The following is a 20,089-nucleotide window of genomic DNA, read 5'->3' as shown; positions in this document are numbered from 1 at the left end:
TTATTTAATGGAAAATTGCAAAACACAAACATATAATCATTTCCATTCAGTAAATTTTGCTACAATTTCAGGTATTTGAAAAAAAAGGAAATTTGGTTCTTTAAAAAACAGACCCAGTCTGAGAAGCTGAAAGAGTAAATAAGATCCCAAATGTACAACAGATAATGCAAAATGAGAAGAAAAAGGGAAGAGAGCTGGGGATATAGCTCAGTGGTACAAGCGCCTGCCTGGCAAGCGCAAGGTCCTCAGTTCGATTCCTGTCACCTAAGTAAATAAATAAATAAATGTATCTCTGGAAGCCACTGGCCACCACTTTGAGCACCTCTAGTAATTGTAGAGGTCAGAAGTAACTTGTATTAATCTTATGATGTCTCAATAAATTTAGTATTAAAATATTTTTCAAAAAAGGAAAGAAGGATGGGGGATGGAGAAAAGGGAAAGCAAAAAGAAAAAACATGTAAAAGAGAGTTAAGATAGTTATACTACTAATTTCTCTTTGTTCATTGAAAAGAAGGGTTTGTGTTAATATTGTTTGGACAATTAAATGCTGATATCTTATATTCTGAGTCATTTAAAGATAACAATACACAATGTATTAACCATTGTTACCCTCCTATTATCTTGTTTTGAAATAGTTTTATTTTTTTCTCTGAATAACCACAAAACAAAAAAAACACCCAGGCCCTGTGGAACCCCTTCACTCTTCCTTCAGCGCGTACAGCACGTCATCCCGGCTGACGTTGAGCCGCACCCGGAGCAGCAGGTCGTTCCTGCTGGGCTCCACGAGGAGGAGGCGGCAGGAGCCCAGGCGCGAGCACACGGCCATGGTCTCTGACATGGTGGGGTAGGGCAGCCCCTCCATTCGGCACAGGGCCACATGCTGACTGTATATCTAGACACAAAAAGCAAGGCAAAGGATACGAGGAAAGGCAGCTGTGAGTCTTAATCTGATTATTCAATTTCTTCTGCAGAAGATGGACCCTGGCTACCCAACACTCCAGAAGAAAGGAATGCCAGCCCCAGAGTCAGAAAACGGCGAGGGTGAACTGTGGTTCTGTCGTTTACCTACACATGCAACACTGGACAGCTTACTTCACTTTCATGAGCTTCAGTTTGTAAAACGTACTGCATACTGCTGAGTGTGGTGGTACACACCTGTAATCCCAGGAGTCTGGGAGGCTGAGGCAGGAGGACTGCAAGTTTGAGCCCAACATGGGTAACTTAGCAAGACCCTGTTTCTAAATCAGATTTAAAAAAAAAAAGAAGGAATGGTCCCGTGAATAAAGGAACAAAGGGAGACAGGAGGAAATCTGTTAACAGATTCCTTTCCACTGGGCAAGGCCAATCTGTAGCATACTGATCACTCTATTTTAAATATTTATGAGTCTGTCTCTCCTACCAAGATGGGGACTGTGAGAAGAACAGGATGTTAGCCATCTAGCCTGGAGTTCTCGACCAGCACCTCACACAGTCAATGGCATGGTGCAGACGTCCAGGAAATATTGACAAACTCCAAGGACGTCACTTTCCAGAAGTCTCTGACTCCGAAAGGACAATAAAGGGCAAAACAAAACCAGCAATGTTTTCTTTCCAAATTTAGTTACGTGCACACGTCTAAAATGCACAGCACTCCCATGCGCAGAGCTGCCCACTCTATGACCACCTTCTAACAGTTACCCACAGACACGGGTCCTTTTGTTTTTTTGAGTCAGGGTCCAGTATACAGTTCAGACTGGCCTTGAACTTGCCGTGATCTCCTGCCTCAACTTTTCAGAGTGCTGGGGTTACAGGCGTGCGCCACCATGCCTGGCTCCTGACACCAGTTTTAAGTCAGTTACTAAGGCCCAACCCCTGGTGACTGCTTTGACATAATTTAATGAAACTATGCTTAAAGAGCAAATTCAGATTCATCTTTGATTTTCCAAATCTGCCCTCTTTCTGAAAGCCCTGTCTTCACTATAACATAAGCTGTATGTACAGTAGGAACTGCCTTTTCCACCTCAGTCCTTGAATATCTGGTACAAAGCAGACCTTCAGTCTAACAGGCAGAGATCAATTGCTAAAGGCAGGCAGACGCCTATCCCTGCAGCCTGGTAGAACACCCACACAGCACAGTGACGACAGTTTACAATAACCTATTACATGTTTCTATAAAGAATTAGAAAAGAAGCGCTCAAAGGGTCTAAACTGACAAGGAAGCAGAAATACTAACTACCTCTGATTGGATCAGTATATGTTATATATGTATTGAAATACCTGCAATCATTATGTATAATTAAATTTTTAAAAACTTTTTAAAAATAAGTTTTGGCCTGATACTCTTTAGCAGAGTCAGGCTGCCACAAAAAAAGAGATACATTTATACACCGATTGAAGTTCCCACATATCTTAAAAATCTAGAAGATCAGACCAAAATCTAGAAGATCTGAAAAAAGGAGATCACCTGTTGGAACGTTGCTTCCTCCAGTCCAGATCGGTGGAACTCTGCAAGGATGGCTCTCAGGAAGCCCTGCTCCAGGACGGAGGAATTCCTTGCAGGAAATGAGAAGACGTGAGTTTTCATAAGAGGCTGCACTGGGGGCAGCTAGTCCTAAGGACCGAGGGCAGCTGACCTTCCCTGCGGACACGAAGGAGGGAACGGCAAGTTGCTGCTCCTTCGGCAACGTGCCGGCATGCGGTACATAGCAAGTTCCAGGGAAGAAGTCAGCAACAGCTGAGGTCTCACTTACAGAAATACTTACCTGGGTACACTTCGCAAATAATGAAGAACAGATGTATTTTCTATTAATGTAATTGCTTGCTCCCTTTCCTCAGTTGAATAAAGGTGAGGTGAGCCAGATGTTCAAGGTTCTTTGTCCACTAGAGGCAGAGCCCCTCCCCCACTGCACCTCTCAAAATTATCTCTGTGCCTTGTCTTTAATCCAGTTAGGCATTGCTAGCAGGCTGGTTTCCTGCAGTGCATCGCCAATGCTGAGGAAAACCAGTTTCTCAGTGTCTTTAGAGAAAGGAGGGACCTCTGAGAACCATTCCTGTATTATCTGACAGCTTTCCTTCCGTGCCTTCCGTCTCACACTGACACAGCAAGTGCCACTTTGGAAGTAGGGGACATGGCAACCAGCTACATCACACACGCCCACACCCTTGTTGCCAGAGCTTTGTGCAGTGGTGGGAAACTGCGGCCCGGGTGCTGCGGGGCTGCTGGTGTCACCGAAAGCTCTAGGAGGTTCTCCAGCACCGGGTTAGCAGATCACGCATGACAAGCAGCTGCTTCCTTCTTGTCCCCACAGTACTTTTACTCAACACGAGTTGAGTAAAAGAGTTAATGAGTGCCTTGTTGATCAGCTTTAGAATTCACCTGCTCTCCAAGGTTTCTGTTCCTGCCCCCTCCCTGTCCCCTGCCCCTAAAGAACTGTGTCTTTGTGAAGAAAAAAGGCTTCAGAAGGGAAGCGAGTTTCCAAAACCTCAGCAGGCTGTGAGCTCCCTGGTTTTCTAGCGAGGCTGGGGGAGAGGAGCGTCTTACTTGATGGCAGTGATGTACAAGGAGGAGAACATCTCATCCACAGCTTCCATTAAGTGGGTCATGGTGACCAGGCCAGGTGAGTCCTGCTTCTGACAGGAGAACTCACAGATCTCTGTGGCTCGCCGGCAAATATCCAGGCAGCGCCTTGCGTCCCCAGAGAGGGCAGCTACCTGCAGGAGGGAGCATTTGGTTCTGAAGGTGCCCTTGCCCTTGGAGCCCAGAAGAGCCTGGAGACTCTACTCAGCTGAAATAAATGAAAGGCAGTGCTGAGGATGGACTTGCACCCAAAGTAAGGACTTAGTCCTGCTCACAGAAGGATGGGAATAAAACCGTATCTGCCTGGGATTTTATTCTTGAGTCCAAACCTTTCTCTGTTTTTTTGGTTTTGTTTTTTTGAGACAAGGTATCATGATGTCCAGGCTCGCCTCAGATTCACTATGTCGTCCAAGCTGGCCTTGAACTCACAGTCCTCGGGCCTCAGCCTCCCTAGTGTTGGGATTACAGGTGTGCACCACCAGGCCTGGCCTTTGTCTCTGTTTTACGGAAAACTCCACACTACAAAAGATGAAAATTCTCAGTGTATTTATTGTTCAAGAAATGGAATCTCAAAAAAAGACCCTTGACCCAAGATCACAAGTTCATCATCTGGAAACAAAGGTTTCTCGTTCCTTGCTGGTGAAAGGCAGCCCCTAGAGCAGCCAGCCAGCAAGCCCAGAGGCGAAGCGGAGCAGGCTCTGTGCAGAGAGGGCTGTGCAGGCGAGGCCCGATCAGTGGCTAAGAGAACTACAGGGAAGAAGGCGGGGAGGGAAGGAAGTCACAAAGCCAGAAAACTCGGAGGAATCTGTGGCTTACACGGCTGAATCGGGACACAGTTCCTTTTCTGTTGTGCTGGGGACTGAACTGAGGGCCTTGGCTGTGCCAGGCTAGCACTGAGTTGTTTCCCCAGCCTCACCCCATAATTCTAATACCGCCCCTGCTGCTCCCTCCTGTCCATGGGCAAAGAGGCTTCTCAGCTACACTGACTCAGAAGGCCACATGCACTTGAAGTTTCCCAGAGGGACACCTGGAGTCAGTGCAGCCTGCAAGGGTCTCTCCGTACGTATTCCTCATACTTGGCAACACCTTTGCAGTTTACCTGACCATCATCACAAACTGGTGGTCTCCAAAATGGCTATTTCCTTCTAAAATTTATGCTATATTAGCTGGGCGTGGTGGGACATGCCTGTAATCCCAGCACTTGGGAGTTGAGGCAAGAGAGTTGCCATTAGTTCAAGGCCAGCCTGGGCTACATATCAAGACCTTGCCTCAAAAAAGACTTAAAAAAATATATAAAGTAAAAAGCAAACTAGGTAGGCATATATGTACACAACACACTTAAACATTAAATGTAGTCATGCCAGATATGGTGGTGCATGCTATAATCCTAGCTCAAGAGGCTGAAGCAGGAAGATCACAAGTTCAAGGCCAGTCTGGGCAACTGATAGAGGCACTGTCACAAAATAAAAACTAAACCGGGCCAGGGATATGCCTCAGTGTTAGGGCACTTCTGGGTTCAGTTCCTGTTAAAATAAACACACACACACACACAGTCATCTCTGGAAACTGGAATTATATGCAAATTTAATGTTTTGTATATGTCTGTTTTCAGAATTCAAGTTTAACCTATTCAAAACAAAAATCACTTTTCTAGTAACAAGAGAGACATACGAGTATCAATTTATATTCCTCCTTTCCACTAATGTTCCACATCCAGTTGGTAAGAGCCCCCTTACCCCTTCTCCCCGCCATTACCCACCCCACAAGATCCTCGGGTGGTAAAAAGCACAGACTTGAGCTGCTCCAGGGACCTAAGAGCAAAGGCAACAAAACACTGCAAGCAGTTTTCACCCTAAAGATATTCACAAACCTTGGTGATCTTAAGATTCTATGTCTGGGGGGAGGGAGATGTAAGAAAGAGCTAAGGCCGCTCAACGCAGAACCTAATGAGGCCCTGCAGGAACCTGGAACTCGACCAGCCTCAATAAGAGGGCAAAGGCAAAGTGACTCATCACACAGGAGGATGGCACGAGAAAATGCTTGTTTTAATCTTGGTACTAGACAGGTATTGAGGAAAAAAATAGAACAAGACAAAACTCCCTGTATTTTTGCAACCACAAGCCCTCATGTGGATTTGTAGCCCACATTTATGTTGTAACTCCTAAAATTCTCAACTGGAAAATCTCTAAAAAACATGAACTGCTGTCTGTGCCCCTAGGTAACTGCCAGAAGCAAAAACCAATTCTAAATGAACTCAACTTCAATCCAGGACTCAATTTTCAGATAAAGAACAGGAGTACATAGTAAAGGTACAATAAAAATCAAAACTCAAAAACAAAGAAAGAAGGCCACACATACGTGAGAATCAGCAGAACCAACAAAAATTGGAGACAGACCTATGAAGACTTCAGGTATCACAGCTTTTAAGATATAGAACATAAACTTTATATGTAAAGCAGTGAGAGAGTGATCAATCTTCACTGAAAAACCAAGAACCACACACAAAAAGGGAAGCAATAGGGGAGCCCTAAACAACAGTATAACTCTGAAATAAGAAAAGAGCTACAAGAAAGCCCAATCCTAAGCCAGTAGTGTAGAAGCCGAGACCAAACCTCAATTACATTGAAAACCTTCAAATATGTAGAAGTCATAGTAATGGAACCAGATATAAAAGGGGATATAAAAGAAGACAAGGAAGCCTGACTGAACATCTAAAAAAGCTGTGGAAGCCGGGCATGGTGGTGCACGCCTGTAATCCCAACAATCGGGAGGCTGAGGCAGGAGGATCACTGCAAGTTCAAGGCCAGTCTGGGGGGGGTTGGGGGCTGGGGATTTAGCTCAGCGGCAAAAGCGCCTGCCTGGCAAGCGCAAGGTCGTGAGTTCGGTTCCCGGTACCGGAGAAAAACCAAAAAAAAAAAAAACAAAACAAGGCCAGTCTGGGCTACAAAATGAGCTCAAGGGCCTGCCTGAACTATATAGCGAGATCCTGTCTCAAAAAGACACACACACACACACACACGCTGTAGAAATTAGGAAAACTTTTAAGATAGTTAACTAACTCCTTAGACCAGTTGTCAACAAACTATGACCTCCTACTTGTTTATATAAAGTTTTATTAAAACATAGGATCATTCATTTACATTTTGTTTATGGCTGCTTTTGCCATTAAAGGCAAGGGTGAAATAATTTCAACAGAGGCTCTTAGGGCCCTTTATCACCTAGCAAATAATAACCACTCAAGAGCTTACAGTTCAGCTTCAAATGCTTGAGTCAAAACACTAGGATCTCCTGCAGTTCACTCAGAGTTAACCATTTCAGAGTTCGCCAGCTTATTTATATTTTTATAAGACAGTCTCTCACTATGTTGCCCAACCAGTCTTGAACTCCTGGGCTCAAATGATCCTCTTGCCTCTGCCTCCCCAGTCACTGGGATTCTAAGCATGTCCCCAACACCAACCAGCGTTTTTCATCTCCACCCCACTCCTCAGCAGACAACCAAGATATCTGAGGAAGGTCTCCCTGAAAGCTAGACAGAGATCAAAACCAACAAAGTGCATCTTGGAGGAAAAGGAAGATAATCTCAAAAAAATACACTTGCATAAAAAATAGCATTCAGAGAAAAAAAGTAGTCTGAGAATATGTATGATAGCAGAAATGAGAAACCCTGACCACAGAGGGGTTAGAGGTAACTCTGAGGATTCCTTTCCTCAGAAACTGCAGCCTGAGTATAGGGCTGGAAGGACATCCTGTTAAGGCCCTGCGGGGGCAGATGATACAGGAACAAGTTCACTGATTGCGCAGGGACAGGCACTGCAGTGGCTCACATCTGGGCCCAGTATATACCTTAGCGCCCAACTACAGGAGAGACTGGCTGTGCTGCTGCTCCAGCCACTCAGAGTGCACCTCATTTCAGGCAAGAGGAAACTACTACACGTTTAGAATGCTTTTAAGTACTGAAATTCTTGGTGGATGTATGGTTTTCCTCTTTGAACTTGAGGCAGATACTTAGCCCGCTTTATTCCTCTAGGTTTTTAATACCTCACACCTACCCTGAAGTATGAACCCTGCCAGAGACATTTACAGACATGACCTCACGTAATTCTCACCAGGACCCAAGAGTTAACCATTTCAGTATTACTCCCATTTTTTAGAGATGAAACTGAGGCTCGGGGTAACTTTCCTATCACCTGTCACTTGCCTGCTAGGCCAGGATTCAAGCCATGGTCCTCTGACTATGCTACCCTTTCAATTACCCAAATCTGCTTGCTCCCTGAATCCATGAATGTTATTTTCTACATAAGCTCACAATACCCATGGCCTTCTAAGTAATTAGATAATAAGGCAGTTAAGGCATCTTTCCAAACTCTTTTTTGGTGCTTATTTTTAAAGGACTTCCTAAAATTCCCTTCATTCTCAGAGCTTGCTGTGCACAGCCTCACACACAGCAGGCGCTCAGCAAAGACTTGCTGACCAGCTTGTGGCTGCAGCTAGGAGCTCCCCAGCGGTGACTTACCTTCCTGGCCACCAACTGGATGGCATCATCCTCAAAGGCCTTCAAATGCTTGAGCCGAGACACTAGGATCTCCTGCAGCTGGCTGTGAGTATAGGGCTGGAAGGACATCCTGGTAAGGCCCTGAGGAGCAGATGACAGAGGAACAAGTTCACTGATTGCCCAGGTGGAAAATCATCTTCAGCCTCCCAAGCTCAAGTCTCAAATTCCACAGAAGAATTCATTCATTTCTTCCCAGGACTACTTCGGCAGCCAGCTGCTGTCATTCCTGGAAACGGCCAGTGGCATGCCACAAGGCAGTAGTTCTCCAACTACTTTTTTGTTTTAGGAACCCTTTACTCTGCCAGAATCATTTGGCATTAGATGGAAGCAGAGGTGTTCCAATTAACCCAGGGATGAGGATGTCAGAATCCACACTCTGATCACACAGCCCCAGCTCGTCATGATTGGATGTTGTGCTTCCTGCTCAACTGCCAGGCTGCGAGGGCAGAGACTGCATCGGCCTGGCTCACTGCTTTACTCCAACCACCTTACAGGTAGCAGGTGGTAAGTGCTTCATAATTTCAAAAGTAATTGGCCACGCATGGTAGCACATGCTTATAATCCCAGGACTTTGGTGGCTGAGGCCAGAAGATTGCAAGTTCAAGCCCAGCCTAGGCAATTTAGTGAAATAAAAAACTAGAAAAGGACTGGGATGTAGTTCAGTGCATAGGTGTTGAGTTTAACATCCAATATACACCCCCCGGAAAACGAAGTGAAAACAAACAGCTCTCCACAATTCTGTGCAGTTTAAAAGTGTAGAGGTAACAGAATGCCCAGACATGATATGTGCAGAAAATCATGCAGCGGCTTTCCATCCAACTTAGAAATTACATACACAGCAGAAACCATATTTCTTAATTTTCTGTTTCTATTTTTGCAGAATCCCTTGGTCCAGCTCAGAGACCTGTGCTTGAGAACTGCCTAGGACCTACCAATCGGCTCGACACCCGGTTCATCATGATCCTCTCTGGCAGATCCATGGTGTTGGCAATGGCCAGGACCACCAGGCAGGCCTCCTTGTGAGTGGGCCAGTCGAAGAGATTATACATGACGTCTTGCTTGTGAGTCCACAGAAGGTCAAGCTGCCAGGGAAGAGGAGAGACATGCTGAGTCGGTCAGGAAGACTGAGCCGGGCGGGTACAAACCCTTAACCACTGCTCTCGCTGCATGCCCTGCTCAGGTCACCCTACCAAAGCAGCAAGGAAGTCCATGAACAGGCCCACATGAATGCAGGAGGGAGCCAGCACTTCCGGCCACCCTGAATTCTCTCTGGGATGTTACAGTCAAGTACTGCCCATTTCTCTTCACCTCCAAGGGACCCCTCACCTCATCCACAAGCAGGACAGTGGTTTCCTGTGGGGACCCTCGGGAGCAGAATCGCTTTGCCAGCAGTGCTGCTGCATGGTTAGCTGTTGCCTTCTGTCCCGTCAGCTTCTGCATTGGGGGAAAAACAGCTGTGGTAAACAGGTTTAAAGTGAAATTTGTAAGAGGAAGCAACCTGGTCTGAGGATTTCAGTGTCCTGTTCTCTGTACCCCCATTCCAGTCTTACCCTTAACCTGCAAGGACAGGCAAGTACCAGGGGAGAAGACAAAAGCCGTGTGTGAAATGGAAACGGGTCACAGGTTGGCCCAGAAGGCCTGCAAAAGTCACCACTGTACCATTCTGTAACTGGATATGACCCATACTGAGGGAACAGTTAATGAACACAAAAAGAGAGACCTAAGCCCTGGCCCACCTCTCAGCCCTGATCCCTAGCTGCCACCCTGCCACCTGTGGGCCAACGGCTGTTGCCATGTTGGCAAATCCCGGCTCGCAGTCACTCATGGCCCGGCTCCTAGACCTAAGAGTCCTTGAGAGCAAGAACTCCGACCCCCTCACCCTTGCTACTGCTATGCAAAAGACAACGCCTGGTAGACTCTAAACCTGTGAAATGCACGCAAGTTACTAAATGTTCCAGCTCTGCTCACCTGCAAGATCTGCACGTAGACTTGGTGGGGCTCCGTCAACTTCATGCCGTTAACCTCAATGTATTTGAAGGGAGGAACGTCATTAGCTTGGGCTGCCTGCTGCAGACATCGTATCACTTCGTGCACAGTGGCAGTCTTTCCTGTCCCGGGGACCCCAGAGATGTACATGCACCTAGGGCAAGAAGGGGAGACCTGTAGGCAGGGTCTGTGCCAGGCACCATATGCCAGAAAGATAAGATGCCTGAAATACGCAGGAGGGGACAGAAAGGGCACGGCTGGAAGTTGGTCAGAGGAGGACCTATTTAGACAGAACCATCCCTCAAGCAAGGCTGTGCACAAAACTGCCTGCCCATCGCAGGCCAGTGCCCCCACAGCCTCCTGTGCTCAGAGGTGGAGCTGTGGGAAGGAGACTGGATCATGGGGGCGCTGTGCTCCTCAGTGCATTCGTCTGTCAGTGAGCACAGCAGCGCCGCTGGGAGGCGGTGGGGGCTGCTTGCAGAGATGGGGGCGGCGGGACCTGAAGGTGCATCTCTCTCCCCAGCTGCTGCCTTTCCTCGCTGCTTCCAGGCCGCCGCACCTGACTGTTTTCCTCCGCGGCAGGCCCGTCCACCATGCTCTGTCTGCATGGGAGCCTGCCGACCATGGACCGAAAACTTCTGAAGCCTGAGCCAAAATAAACTTCTCCACCTTTAAGGTGTAGATGTTGGGTGTTTTGTCCTAGTGATGAGACAGTAACTAAGACAGCCAGATTCCTTTTTCTGAAAGGCAGAATTCTACTCCTATAGAACTTGGCTACAAAGCTGCTTCAGGAATGGTCAGCTTCAGCAATGAGGGTATTAATCCTGCAGACATTACATACCAAGACTGGGGCCTCCTTCTCAGACCACCCCACTGGCCTCACATCACTCACCCTCCAGTTTGGTCAAGGAGTTTGCTTTCCACAAAGTTGTAGATGTCTTGGAATTCCTTCTCTCGACAAGGAAGAGACTCAGGCACAGCAGAAACATGCAGCCTGCGATGGGTGGCAATGGAAGAAATGGACTTTAGAAGCCTCAGGGCACCGTAAATGAGAGACCAGTGAAGGGCCACCTGCCATCCCGGGGAAGATGGTAGCAGTGGACTAGGTGACTCCTTCCCGAGCCTGCTGTTACCTCAGCCAGACGCTGCTTGAAAGGCTGCTCTTTCTAAACACTCATTTTACATTCCGCCCTTACTATAAACACTACTGCCTGCACATGTCCCTGTTCCCTCCCCACCCATTTCTGGTGAAGAAAGCACAGGGCCCGTGAGCAGCGCTACCTCAGCCGGGCCTCCTCTAGCACGTTGGCCGGCTCCTGGGCGGCCTGGCTTCGGCTGCGGATCTTGGCAGTGACACAATGTGGTGTTCTAGGCCTGAGCTATATTCAAAAGAAAACAGGATTCAGATGGAAAAACAAAACAAAATACCATCTAGGATGCCTCATAATAATCTGGTAAAAAGAAGCAAGATGGTGAATTCCTCTTTCTGTATAAAGTACCATGACCTCCCCCTCCCAACTCACATACTTTCTCCACTGTCCAAATCCACTCTGAAATACTCTACTTCTAATTAACATCTTGAAAGAAGAAATTTTTAAGAAACTTGAAGTACTGTACACAGAGACAGGATAGAAGACTACAGTGATCCCTCACCTACCACAGGAGTTATATTCTAGAGACCCCCTCGATAGGTGAAAATCTGAGAAATAGCAGTGTTATTTTATTATTTATATATACTTTAAGGCTGTATACACCCTTCCCACACTCCTATAAACCTTTCCTACTCTATTAACCTTTTCCACACGCTTATAAACACTTCATATGCTCTCAAACACTCTCTGTACTATTAAAACTACATAATTTTAACTATATGTAAAATTCTTTATGGGTACTGGATGTGAAGTGGACAAGGAGAGATGCTGAAGTATGGGCACAGTGCGGGAAGGCAAACAGACCGATGCTATGGTCCCTGAGCCAATCAGCGCCCAGGATAGAGAACACAGTACTGTGGTTGGTCGTCTTCCATTCCATCAGCCAATAGTGTGCCATGTACAATCTCACGTTGGCAAACTTGCGCAAGAGGTAGTGAGGTACCGCATTTCCATTGTGTACAGTATGATGAAATATACTGTATTTTATTTTGATTTAATATTATTAATGTTTGAATTAACATTTTTACATTTTTATATTGTTTTAAATTTTTTAGGCAAAAATAATTAAAATCATAAATATTATATAAGTACTTGTATACCACAAAATCCCACAATATAGTGAAAACTCTGTGATATAGGATTAGATATATTTTTTTTAAAAACCTGCGATACAGTGAAGCCAGAATAAGTGAACCACAATATAGCAAGGGATGACTGTAGTCAAAACTGGGTTTGAGTGCTAAGATCTTTTGCTAGGCCTGAAAATAGGGTCAGCCTTTGTTTGGCTCAGGACTTCCACAATCCGTGACACACTGCTCGGAGAAGCCTTGCAGGAGTGTCGCAGCCCCAGGCCAGTGCTGGGCTCAGGCCATTCTCCTTTCTGGCTGGCTGGAGCAGGCCTGCTCTTCCCCCTCCTCACAGGGATTCAGTGAGGGTCATCTTTCCACCTCTCCATCAGGCAGAAAGCACTGCCACCATGGCTGTTTGAAAAGCTTTTTATCTATTAAGAGTGAGGAAAGCAGCAAAGTAGTGAGAAAGCCTTGCTGACAAGGGATCCAGGAGCCTAGGGGACTTCTGATCTTCCTTTTCACAGAGCCGATGTGTCCCTCAGGCTACACTCTCTCCTCCTGGGTGGGAGGAAGGTGCTGCGATCAGACCAGAGCAAGGGATCTCTGCCCCCTTGAGGAATTCCAGGGAAAGACGGCCTCTGCTTCAAATATAAGCTACTCAATTCCCTCCCCTGGGTGTTTTTCTTTAACTTCAATCTAAATCCAATCTTGATATGGAAAAATGGACATCAGCTTCTAATTAAGCATTTCCCAGCTGTGTTCAGAATAACAAGTTGCTCCACCAGTTTCACTTGTTTAATCCTAACATTTCCCAAACACACCTGAACACAAGCCCATTTTTTTAATGGCTATTTAATGTTTTGCTGAAGTTCTACTAAGCAGAAAAGACATCTCTGCTTCCATCTCACTGTGACACAATTCATCACCACCTAAGCTGCACTCGCAGTTTTGTATCATGCCAGACAGCACAGCCCACAGCTGGCTCAGCCCCCATTGCGCCCCCGTGCGCTTGCCGGCAGGAAGGCAAAGACAGGGAGGTGGTTGTGTGCTTCCCTCAGGAAGCTCAGCTCTCGTGGACTGGACTCATTTTCAGTCCTCAGGTTCATTTAGGTTTGCTCCACCCTGGACAGTGTTAAGTAGGACAGATTTGTGCTCAGAACCCAGCTGTGACCAACTGTGTCACTTCAGCATTCCCAACTTTTAGACCAGAAGAGGCTGCTTCACTGGCAAAGAAACCTGAGAGAACCTTACAGCCTTCCTTGGGGTCCTGGAGGGGGTCTGGACAGATGGCCCGGAGGAAGGCGGAAGGTTCCTGGATGCGCGGCAGGGCTGTCTTCTTGGAAGGGGTAGAGTGGAAGCCTCTTCGTCCTCACTGCTGGAGTCAGAATCCTCTGCTGCTGGCAGGAATTCTTTATCCTCTTGGTCATTTTTATTATTTTCTAGAAACCTGAATGGCGAGGACACATTACTTTCTGATATTCAGGGTTCAAGTCTCATAAGAATTCCGTCAAGGCCAGTATGACTCAGAGGCATTACAGTCTCTCCTGCCACCAGTGGCTTTGTTACACTTCTTCTGAGACACTGCTAACAGGGGGGTTTAATCTTATGAAACCCCTCAAATAATGGTGTGGCTTACTATGTTATACACGAGGAATCGAGGCTTACATTAAGTGACCCTCCCACAGCTCACAGATTGAGAAGTCTAAATTCCAATTAAGGTCTATCAGAGTCAGAGTTCACTGTCTTGCTGGGAATGATCGTTGTGGGGCTGTGGGAGCATATGAGCCCAGCTCAAGCCTGGCATGGTGATGCACGTCTATAATCCCAGCACTCAGGAAGCTGAGGCAGGAGGATCTCAGTGAGTTTGAAGCCAGCCTGGGCTACAGGGTGAGTTCAAGGCCAGCCTGAACTATAGCACGTGACCCTGTCTCAAAAAGGAAAAAAAAAAAAAGCTCAGATCAGCACTTGTCCCTTTGAAATTGTAATATTTGTGTGAAACGTAATTCCAGACATGATATATAAAAACTGAATTCCAATACACAGGCAACTGTCATGACTGATACATGTGTCAACTTGTGAGGTTTAAAAGTTTAGCTAAGCCACTCAGCAGGGGGCCAGGGACCTCACTTTGTAACCATCCTCATCCTGTGCAAGAGGAGGGCACAGAGATGGTGTGAGTGCCACACCCGCCCAGGGGTGGTAGCCTGCTTACAATATAAGGAAGGAAAAGAGGCTTGCTCCCCCTGTGCTTTTGTTCTTGCTGCTTTTGCCGTCTTCTGTCACCTTTGTTGGCCCTGTGCCATGCCACTTGCCTTGGACCCAGCTGAGTACGGACTGAAACCTCCACAAACTATGAGCTAAATAAACCTTTCCCTCCCTAATTTTGGGATCAGGTATTTTGTCTCAGCAACAAGAGAAAAGTAACCAAGACAGCAACTAAGAGAAGAAATTTAGATATAACAGGTGACAGGGACGTTTTTCTGCCTGCCAGGAGCAGTCTTACCGAAGCTGCTGCCTAATCCGATTCAGCGTTAAGAGAGAACTCTTTCTGTGGGTGCGATGGGAAACAGTGGTAGCTTTATTCTGATCTTCTGGTTCCTTTTCCTCCCTGCAAGATAATTGCAAACACCTTACGGGAGCCAGTTTTGGGCACCTAGGACCCACCCACAGGCACGAGAAGATAAGTCAGGTGGTCTGACTGGCTCCTATTCTTTGTATAGCTGCTATGCAGAGTTAACCACACTTTGCTAAAACATTTATAAAAGTCTGACTCAAATTCAGAGATTAAAGTTTAGTTAAATTTCACTGAACTCAGACTCATCTCCCCCAGCTACAGACCACAATATACTAATCCCAGGCAGTTTCCTGTCTTTTTTTTTGAGACAGGGTCTCACTATGCAGTTCAGGCCAGCCGTGAGCTCACTTTGTAGCCCAGGCTGGTCTTGAACTCCTAACGATCCTCTTGCCTCAGCCTCCCAAGTGCTAGGATTACAGGCATGTGCCACCACACCCAGCCTCCTGTCTTTTTTTTTGTTTTATTTTTTTCTGGTACATCCACAAATCTGCTCTTAGGCTCAAGGTTAGCAGAAATGTTCAGAACATTCTATGTAAAGGAACTGAACCTATCAGGGCCGGCTCTAGGCAGTTTCTATTTGTGATTTCTGGCTGGTCACATTTTTATTTGTACAGCTCATTATCTATAAATATTACCTAGTGTCAGGCTGCAAAGTCTGTGCTGGATGCATTATCTGCCTTTACTATATTAGAGAATGGCTTCAATTCAAATTAAAAAAAAAAAACAACTGATTTGAAAAATGATTGTGCAAATGTGGAAAGGAGCCAGAGCACCTAATGAAATCCTGAACTCTGACAAGGTAATGTAGGTTTGGAAAATATTCTTCTACAGTACAATTCTCAAATGACAGTGGGGTACAAAGAATCCCTGAAAAGCGTTTCAAAATACAGATACCATGGCAAAGTGCTTGGCATCTGATTCACTAGGTATGGGAATAGGGCTAGAAAATCGTATTTTGAGAAAACAAAAACACCAACAAGAAAGAAAATCCGTATTTTGGAAAAGTTCCCCAGTGTGTCTGGGATATTCTGCAACCTACTACTCTTAAGTTGTTTTACTATAATTCCTTTCACATCACAGGAAGGAACTCGATTTGCTCCCCGGAACACCCTGATGTCCCTTGTCACCTCTTTCCGATGTATTCTGGTTTCAGATACACACAAGGCACCCCTGAGGCTCTCTGACCCCCCTTCATAGGGGTAAGGTTCTTCTCCTCGCTAATCCTCAGGGTTTTCACAGCTGACACTCGAGTTCTCAGGGTCATGTGACTTTCAGGTGACTCTCTCTTGTCAGCACAAACCAGTCCGAGTGCTCCAGTTTTCTCCGGGGCTTTCAGAGTTGGAGATGAGGTCCTGATTCCACCCGGCTGGGATCTCTTTGAATGTGAGGTAGTCTCTGAGGAGGTTGCTTTTCGCTTAGTTTTTCTTGGAGAATCCAAGGAAGCACATGAAGTCTGCTGGGATATCTTAGCGTCAGGTGTCTTCGGGAAGCCTAAGCCCAAGAAACATCACAAAAGACATGCAAATTCTACACCTAGCAATGTACACATTTCCAATGTAGTTATTGCTAAATTTCATCTAACAAAGTTATAAAAAGACATGAGATATACAGAGTTGAATTACTCTATCCGTAAGCTCTCCGTGCAGCTCTATTCATTTTCTCTTTCCAAAACTAATGAGTAATTTTTCTAATTAGCAGCATAGTTACTTTTATTTTTAATTTTTTTCTGTATTTCATGCTGGGGATTGAAACCAACACCTCACACATGCTACTAAGTGCTCTACCACTGAAAGCACTCCTAGCCCCTCCTTATAAATCAATTTTTTCTTGAGACAAGGTCTTACAATGTTGCCTAGGCTGGCCTTGAACTTACAGTTGTCCTGCTTCAGCCTCCCAAGTAGCTGAAATGACAGGCACGTACCATTATGTCGAGTTTTGTTTGTATGTACCATTTTGTTTGTTGTTGGTTTATTTTGAGATAGGGTCTCGCTATGTGTTTTAGGCTGGCCTTGAACTCGATATGTTAACCCAGGCTGGCTTCAAACTTGCAGCAATCCTCTTGCCTCAGCCTCCCAAGTGCTGGGATCACAGGCGTGCATCATCATGCCCAGCTAAACCAACTTTTAAGTCAGCTTCTGTGCACAAATGTGCAGCAACCACATTTCCCTGAAATAACCTACCCAAGCAGTTCTCAATCAGCTCTAACACTGCACATCCTCCATTCCAACTCAAAGACCTCTGAAGAGATCACTAGTGAAGCCACTGAGTAACTCAAGGCCTCAGTGGCTTAAGTTCTCCTTAACCCACATTAGAAGACAGATTCCTGGGGACAATCATCTGGATCCTGTAACTTGTTTCACTGTTATAGTCCCAAAGGCTCCAAGAACTCCAATCCTCCACTCATAGATAAACTGAGGTGTTGAAGAGGCAAGGTCTGTGCCAGAGGCTAGGAGGACACAAAAGCTTCAACCTCATCCACAAGACACTTTGGCTGAACTGGGATGACAACAGGCATATGCAAGAGTAAAATATGTAGCTAAAGCATTAAGGCCTAAGGATGACAGCTTCTGAAAGAGACCTTCAGTGAAAGGCAAAATTAAAAGAGGAAGAAAAGCGGGCAAATGAGAACAAAGGAGACAGCTATGAGCCTAGGTGGAGAGACAGGAAAACGTAGCATGGGGCAATTTCCTTGAGCCACACACCTGAGGGGACAGGTGCAGACAGGACTCAGAGTGTTACTGTGTGACTATATCCGAATAGCCATGGTGTCTTTATTTGTCATCACCTCAAACTAGAAGCAAACCAGATGTCCTTACAGGACAAATGGATAAGCCTTGGTAAATCTATTCAACGGGATATTACTCAGCAATAAAAAGGAACAAATCCCCAGCACATGACACTGTGCCCAATGCCACACTTACTGCCCAGCTCCAGCTTCTTCCTTGCAGTGGGGATTTGGCAAGATTTGGAGGCAGAATGTCCTGATTCACTCCTTTTGACCACATTTTCCGCTGTGTGCCAAGAAGGGCTTTCTGCATTTTCAGTCCCGGGCTTCTGGCACTTGGGGCTGTCTTTTCGTAGTTTATCAAACTCTGCAAACAGTTCTGGGGAAAGGGGTTTGAACTTCTTTTCATTCCAGGACAGTTTCACAAAGAACGTCTTCTCATTTTTCAGATCCATCGGGATCACTTCATCTGGTGCTAAAGCCACTACCTGAATTTAGGATGCATAGATACATAGGAAAAGATGTGGGCTAAACCAGCCATGGCAGACTCCATCAAAGCCTCGATTAAAAACCACTCACTCCCACATTGTATCGGGAACATTACCTTTTATTACAGTTTGTGTCTAGATGTCCCCCCCAAAGCCTCATGAAGTTCTAGGGCGTTTTCAGAGGTGGCTGAATCTAGAGTGTGTGGTGCTGGGGTAAAGGCTGTGTGATCACTAAATCAGTCCACTGATTGCTTTGGCACCGCCCTAGTCCCTAGCAGTTTGGATAAGATAAAAGGGGCGGAAAGACGCTGTTAAGGCCCTTTGTTGCTTTTGCTGTCTTCCACCGCCATGAACTGTTGCCCTCTGCGCTGAAACCAGCCAATGATGGAATGAAACCTCCACAAACTGTGAGCTCCATAAACTCTCCCCCTTTAACTCTAGGTGTCAGGTATTTTGTCTCAGCAACAAGAGAAAAGTGAGACATCTTTCCAAACTAAAGACGCACAGAGGCAGCATAGTTGTGTAGAAAAAGTGAGCATTTACTCAGCTGTAAATGGCGTGAAATGTCAATAAACTACACAGTAAATTATTCCCTTCATTTTCTTTAAAATGGTTTTGATTTAGTTAAGTTTATTGGTACAACTTAGATATATACAATGATCACATTCCTTATAGGGAATGTGTACCTGTACACGACATATCCTGATTTGTCTTTGGCATTCACAGTCCTGCTCTCTCCCACCAGCATGCTCCTGTCTAAACACCCGCTTCCCTCCACCCTTCCGAATCTAGCCATCCTGCTGCGTCAACTGCTCCATCTGCCTTTCTCTCCTTCATTAACCCAGATATAAGTACTGTGTACAGCCACACCACACTGGTCTCTGCTCCACCATTACCAACCACGTACTCCCTGTAAGACCACACTTCAACATCACCATCCGACCCCACTCTGAGAACCTGAAGAAGCCCCAGGAATAAGCCACATAGTTACTCTCCAAATCAGTGTCCCACTTCAGCCTATAAAACAGCAGCTCATTAGCTCCCGATTTATTATAAAACCCCAGAGCACAAATTTGCCTATAGCAGCTGACACTTTGTGCTAATTTGCACAAGGTGAAGCCCTCATTTAACCAAGCATATTCGGCCTCATGATGCTTTATGCCTGCCACAATCACAGCTAAATATAATTTCCCACCGAGACATATTTGCTAATTCCTGCTCATCCCTCAGGTCATAACCCAAATGTCACTTCCTCAAGGAGGCTCCTAACACACAGCTATGTGCTCTCAATAAGTATTTGTTTAGATGAAGCAAGAAGGCAGGCAGAGATAACAGCAAAGAATTAATTCCCCATGGGGCAAATCAGAGCCAGTAGTATTTCTGAGGTCATGCAGTTTAGGATGCTACAGAAGTCAGCACCAAACTAGAACCGATGAGCAAGGTACCACCTACCTGAACAGGGCCAATGATGGTCTCAACACTAATGTTGTCATCACAGGCGGGGTAGTCATACCAGAAAATCTCCTGTGGGTCAGGCTTCCGACCCAAGAAATGCTGTTTGCAAGGAGCAACTTCACAGAATCGGACAAACCACTGTACTCGTGCACGTTTCCTGAAATGAAGTTCAGAATCTACAAGGATTAGGTGGGAAGGAAAAAGTTAAGAAAGTCTGGGAATCTTATTTAGCACCTCCTATGCACCCAACTTTGTGCTAAGCCCTGAGTATGTATTATCTTTAATCTTCATAATTACCATTCAAGTCGGTGTTATGGCTGTTCCCTTTACAGGCAGAGAAATTAACTTTCAGGGACCTTGAGTGATTTGTCAGATGTCACATGACCACCCCACAGCCATCTGATTAAATGTCATACCCATGTCCCACTTTGTAATTGTGTCTGGGGCTGGGGATTTAGCTCAGCGGCAAAAGCGCCTGCCTGGCAAGCGCAAGGTCGTGAGTTCGGTTCCCGGTACCGGAGAAAAACCAAA

At 45.9% G+C, this 20,089-nt stretch overlaps 1 protein-coding gene across 9 annotated transcripts in view; it reads right to left on the bottom strand.

Moving 5' to 3' along the window:
* Positions 1–619: 619 nt before the first annotated feature.
* The window catches only part of Orc1 (origin recognition complex, subunit 1), a 26,099-nt gene continuing 6,629 nt past the window's right edge, over positions 620–20,089 (bottom strand). For all 9 annotated transcript variants that reach the window (XM_005398584.2, XM_005398583.2, XM_013521609.1 and 6 more), the window contains 14 exons: positions 19,556–19,734; positions 17,812–18,103; positions 16,018–16,381; positions 14,819–14,923; positions 13,567–13,762; positions 11,376–11,473; positions 10,987–11,088; positions 10,077–10,248; positions 9,435–9,542; positions 9,041–9,190; positions 8,070–8,189; positions 3,521–3,690; positions 2,444–2,531; positions 620–892 (listed from right to left, as the gene is read on the bottom strand). In XM_005398584.2, coding sequence (XP_005398641.1) covers positions 698–892; positions 2,444–2,531; positions 3,521–3,690; positions 8,070–8,189; positions 9,041–9,190; positions 9,435–9,542; positions 10,077–10,248; positions 10,987–11,088; positions 11,376–11,473; positions 13,567–13,762; positions 14,819–14,923; positions 16,018–16,381; positions 17,812–18,103; positions 19,556–19,734 — 2,339 coding nt within the window. In that variant the 3' untranslated portion in view covers positions 620–697. The remainder of the gene's footprint in view (positions 893–2,443; positions 2,532–3,520; positions 3,691–8,069; positions 8,190–9,040; positions 9,191–9,434; positions 9,543–10,076; positions 10,249–10,986; positions 11,089–11,375; positions 11,474–13,566; positions 13,763–14,818; positions 14,924–16,017; positions 16,382–17,811; positions 18,104–19,555; positions 19,735–20,089) is intronic.

Source organism: Chinchilla lanigera, unplaced genomic scaffold, assembly GCF_000276665.1.
Source record: "Chinchilla lanigera isolate Chin_1 unplaced genomic scaffold, ChiLan1.0 scaffold00063, whole genome shotgun sequence".
NCBI lineage: Eukaryota > Metazoa > Chordata > Mammalia > Rodentia > Chinchillidae > Chinchilla > Chinchilla lanigera.
Note: the sequence above shows the minus strand (reverse complement) of the source record. Positions and strands in the feature narration are given on the sequence as shown.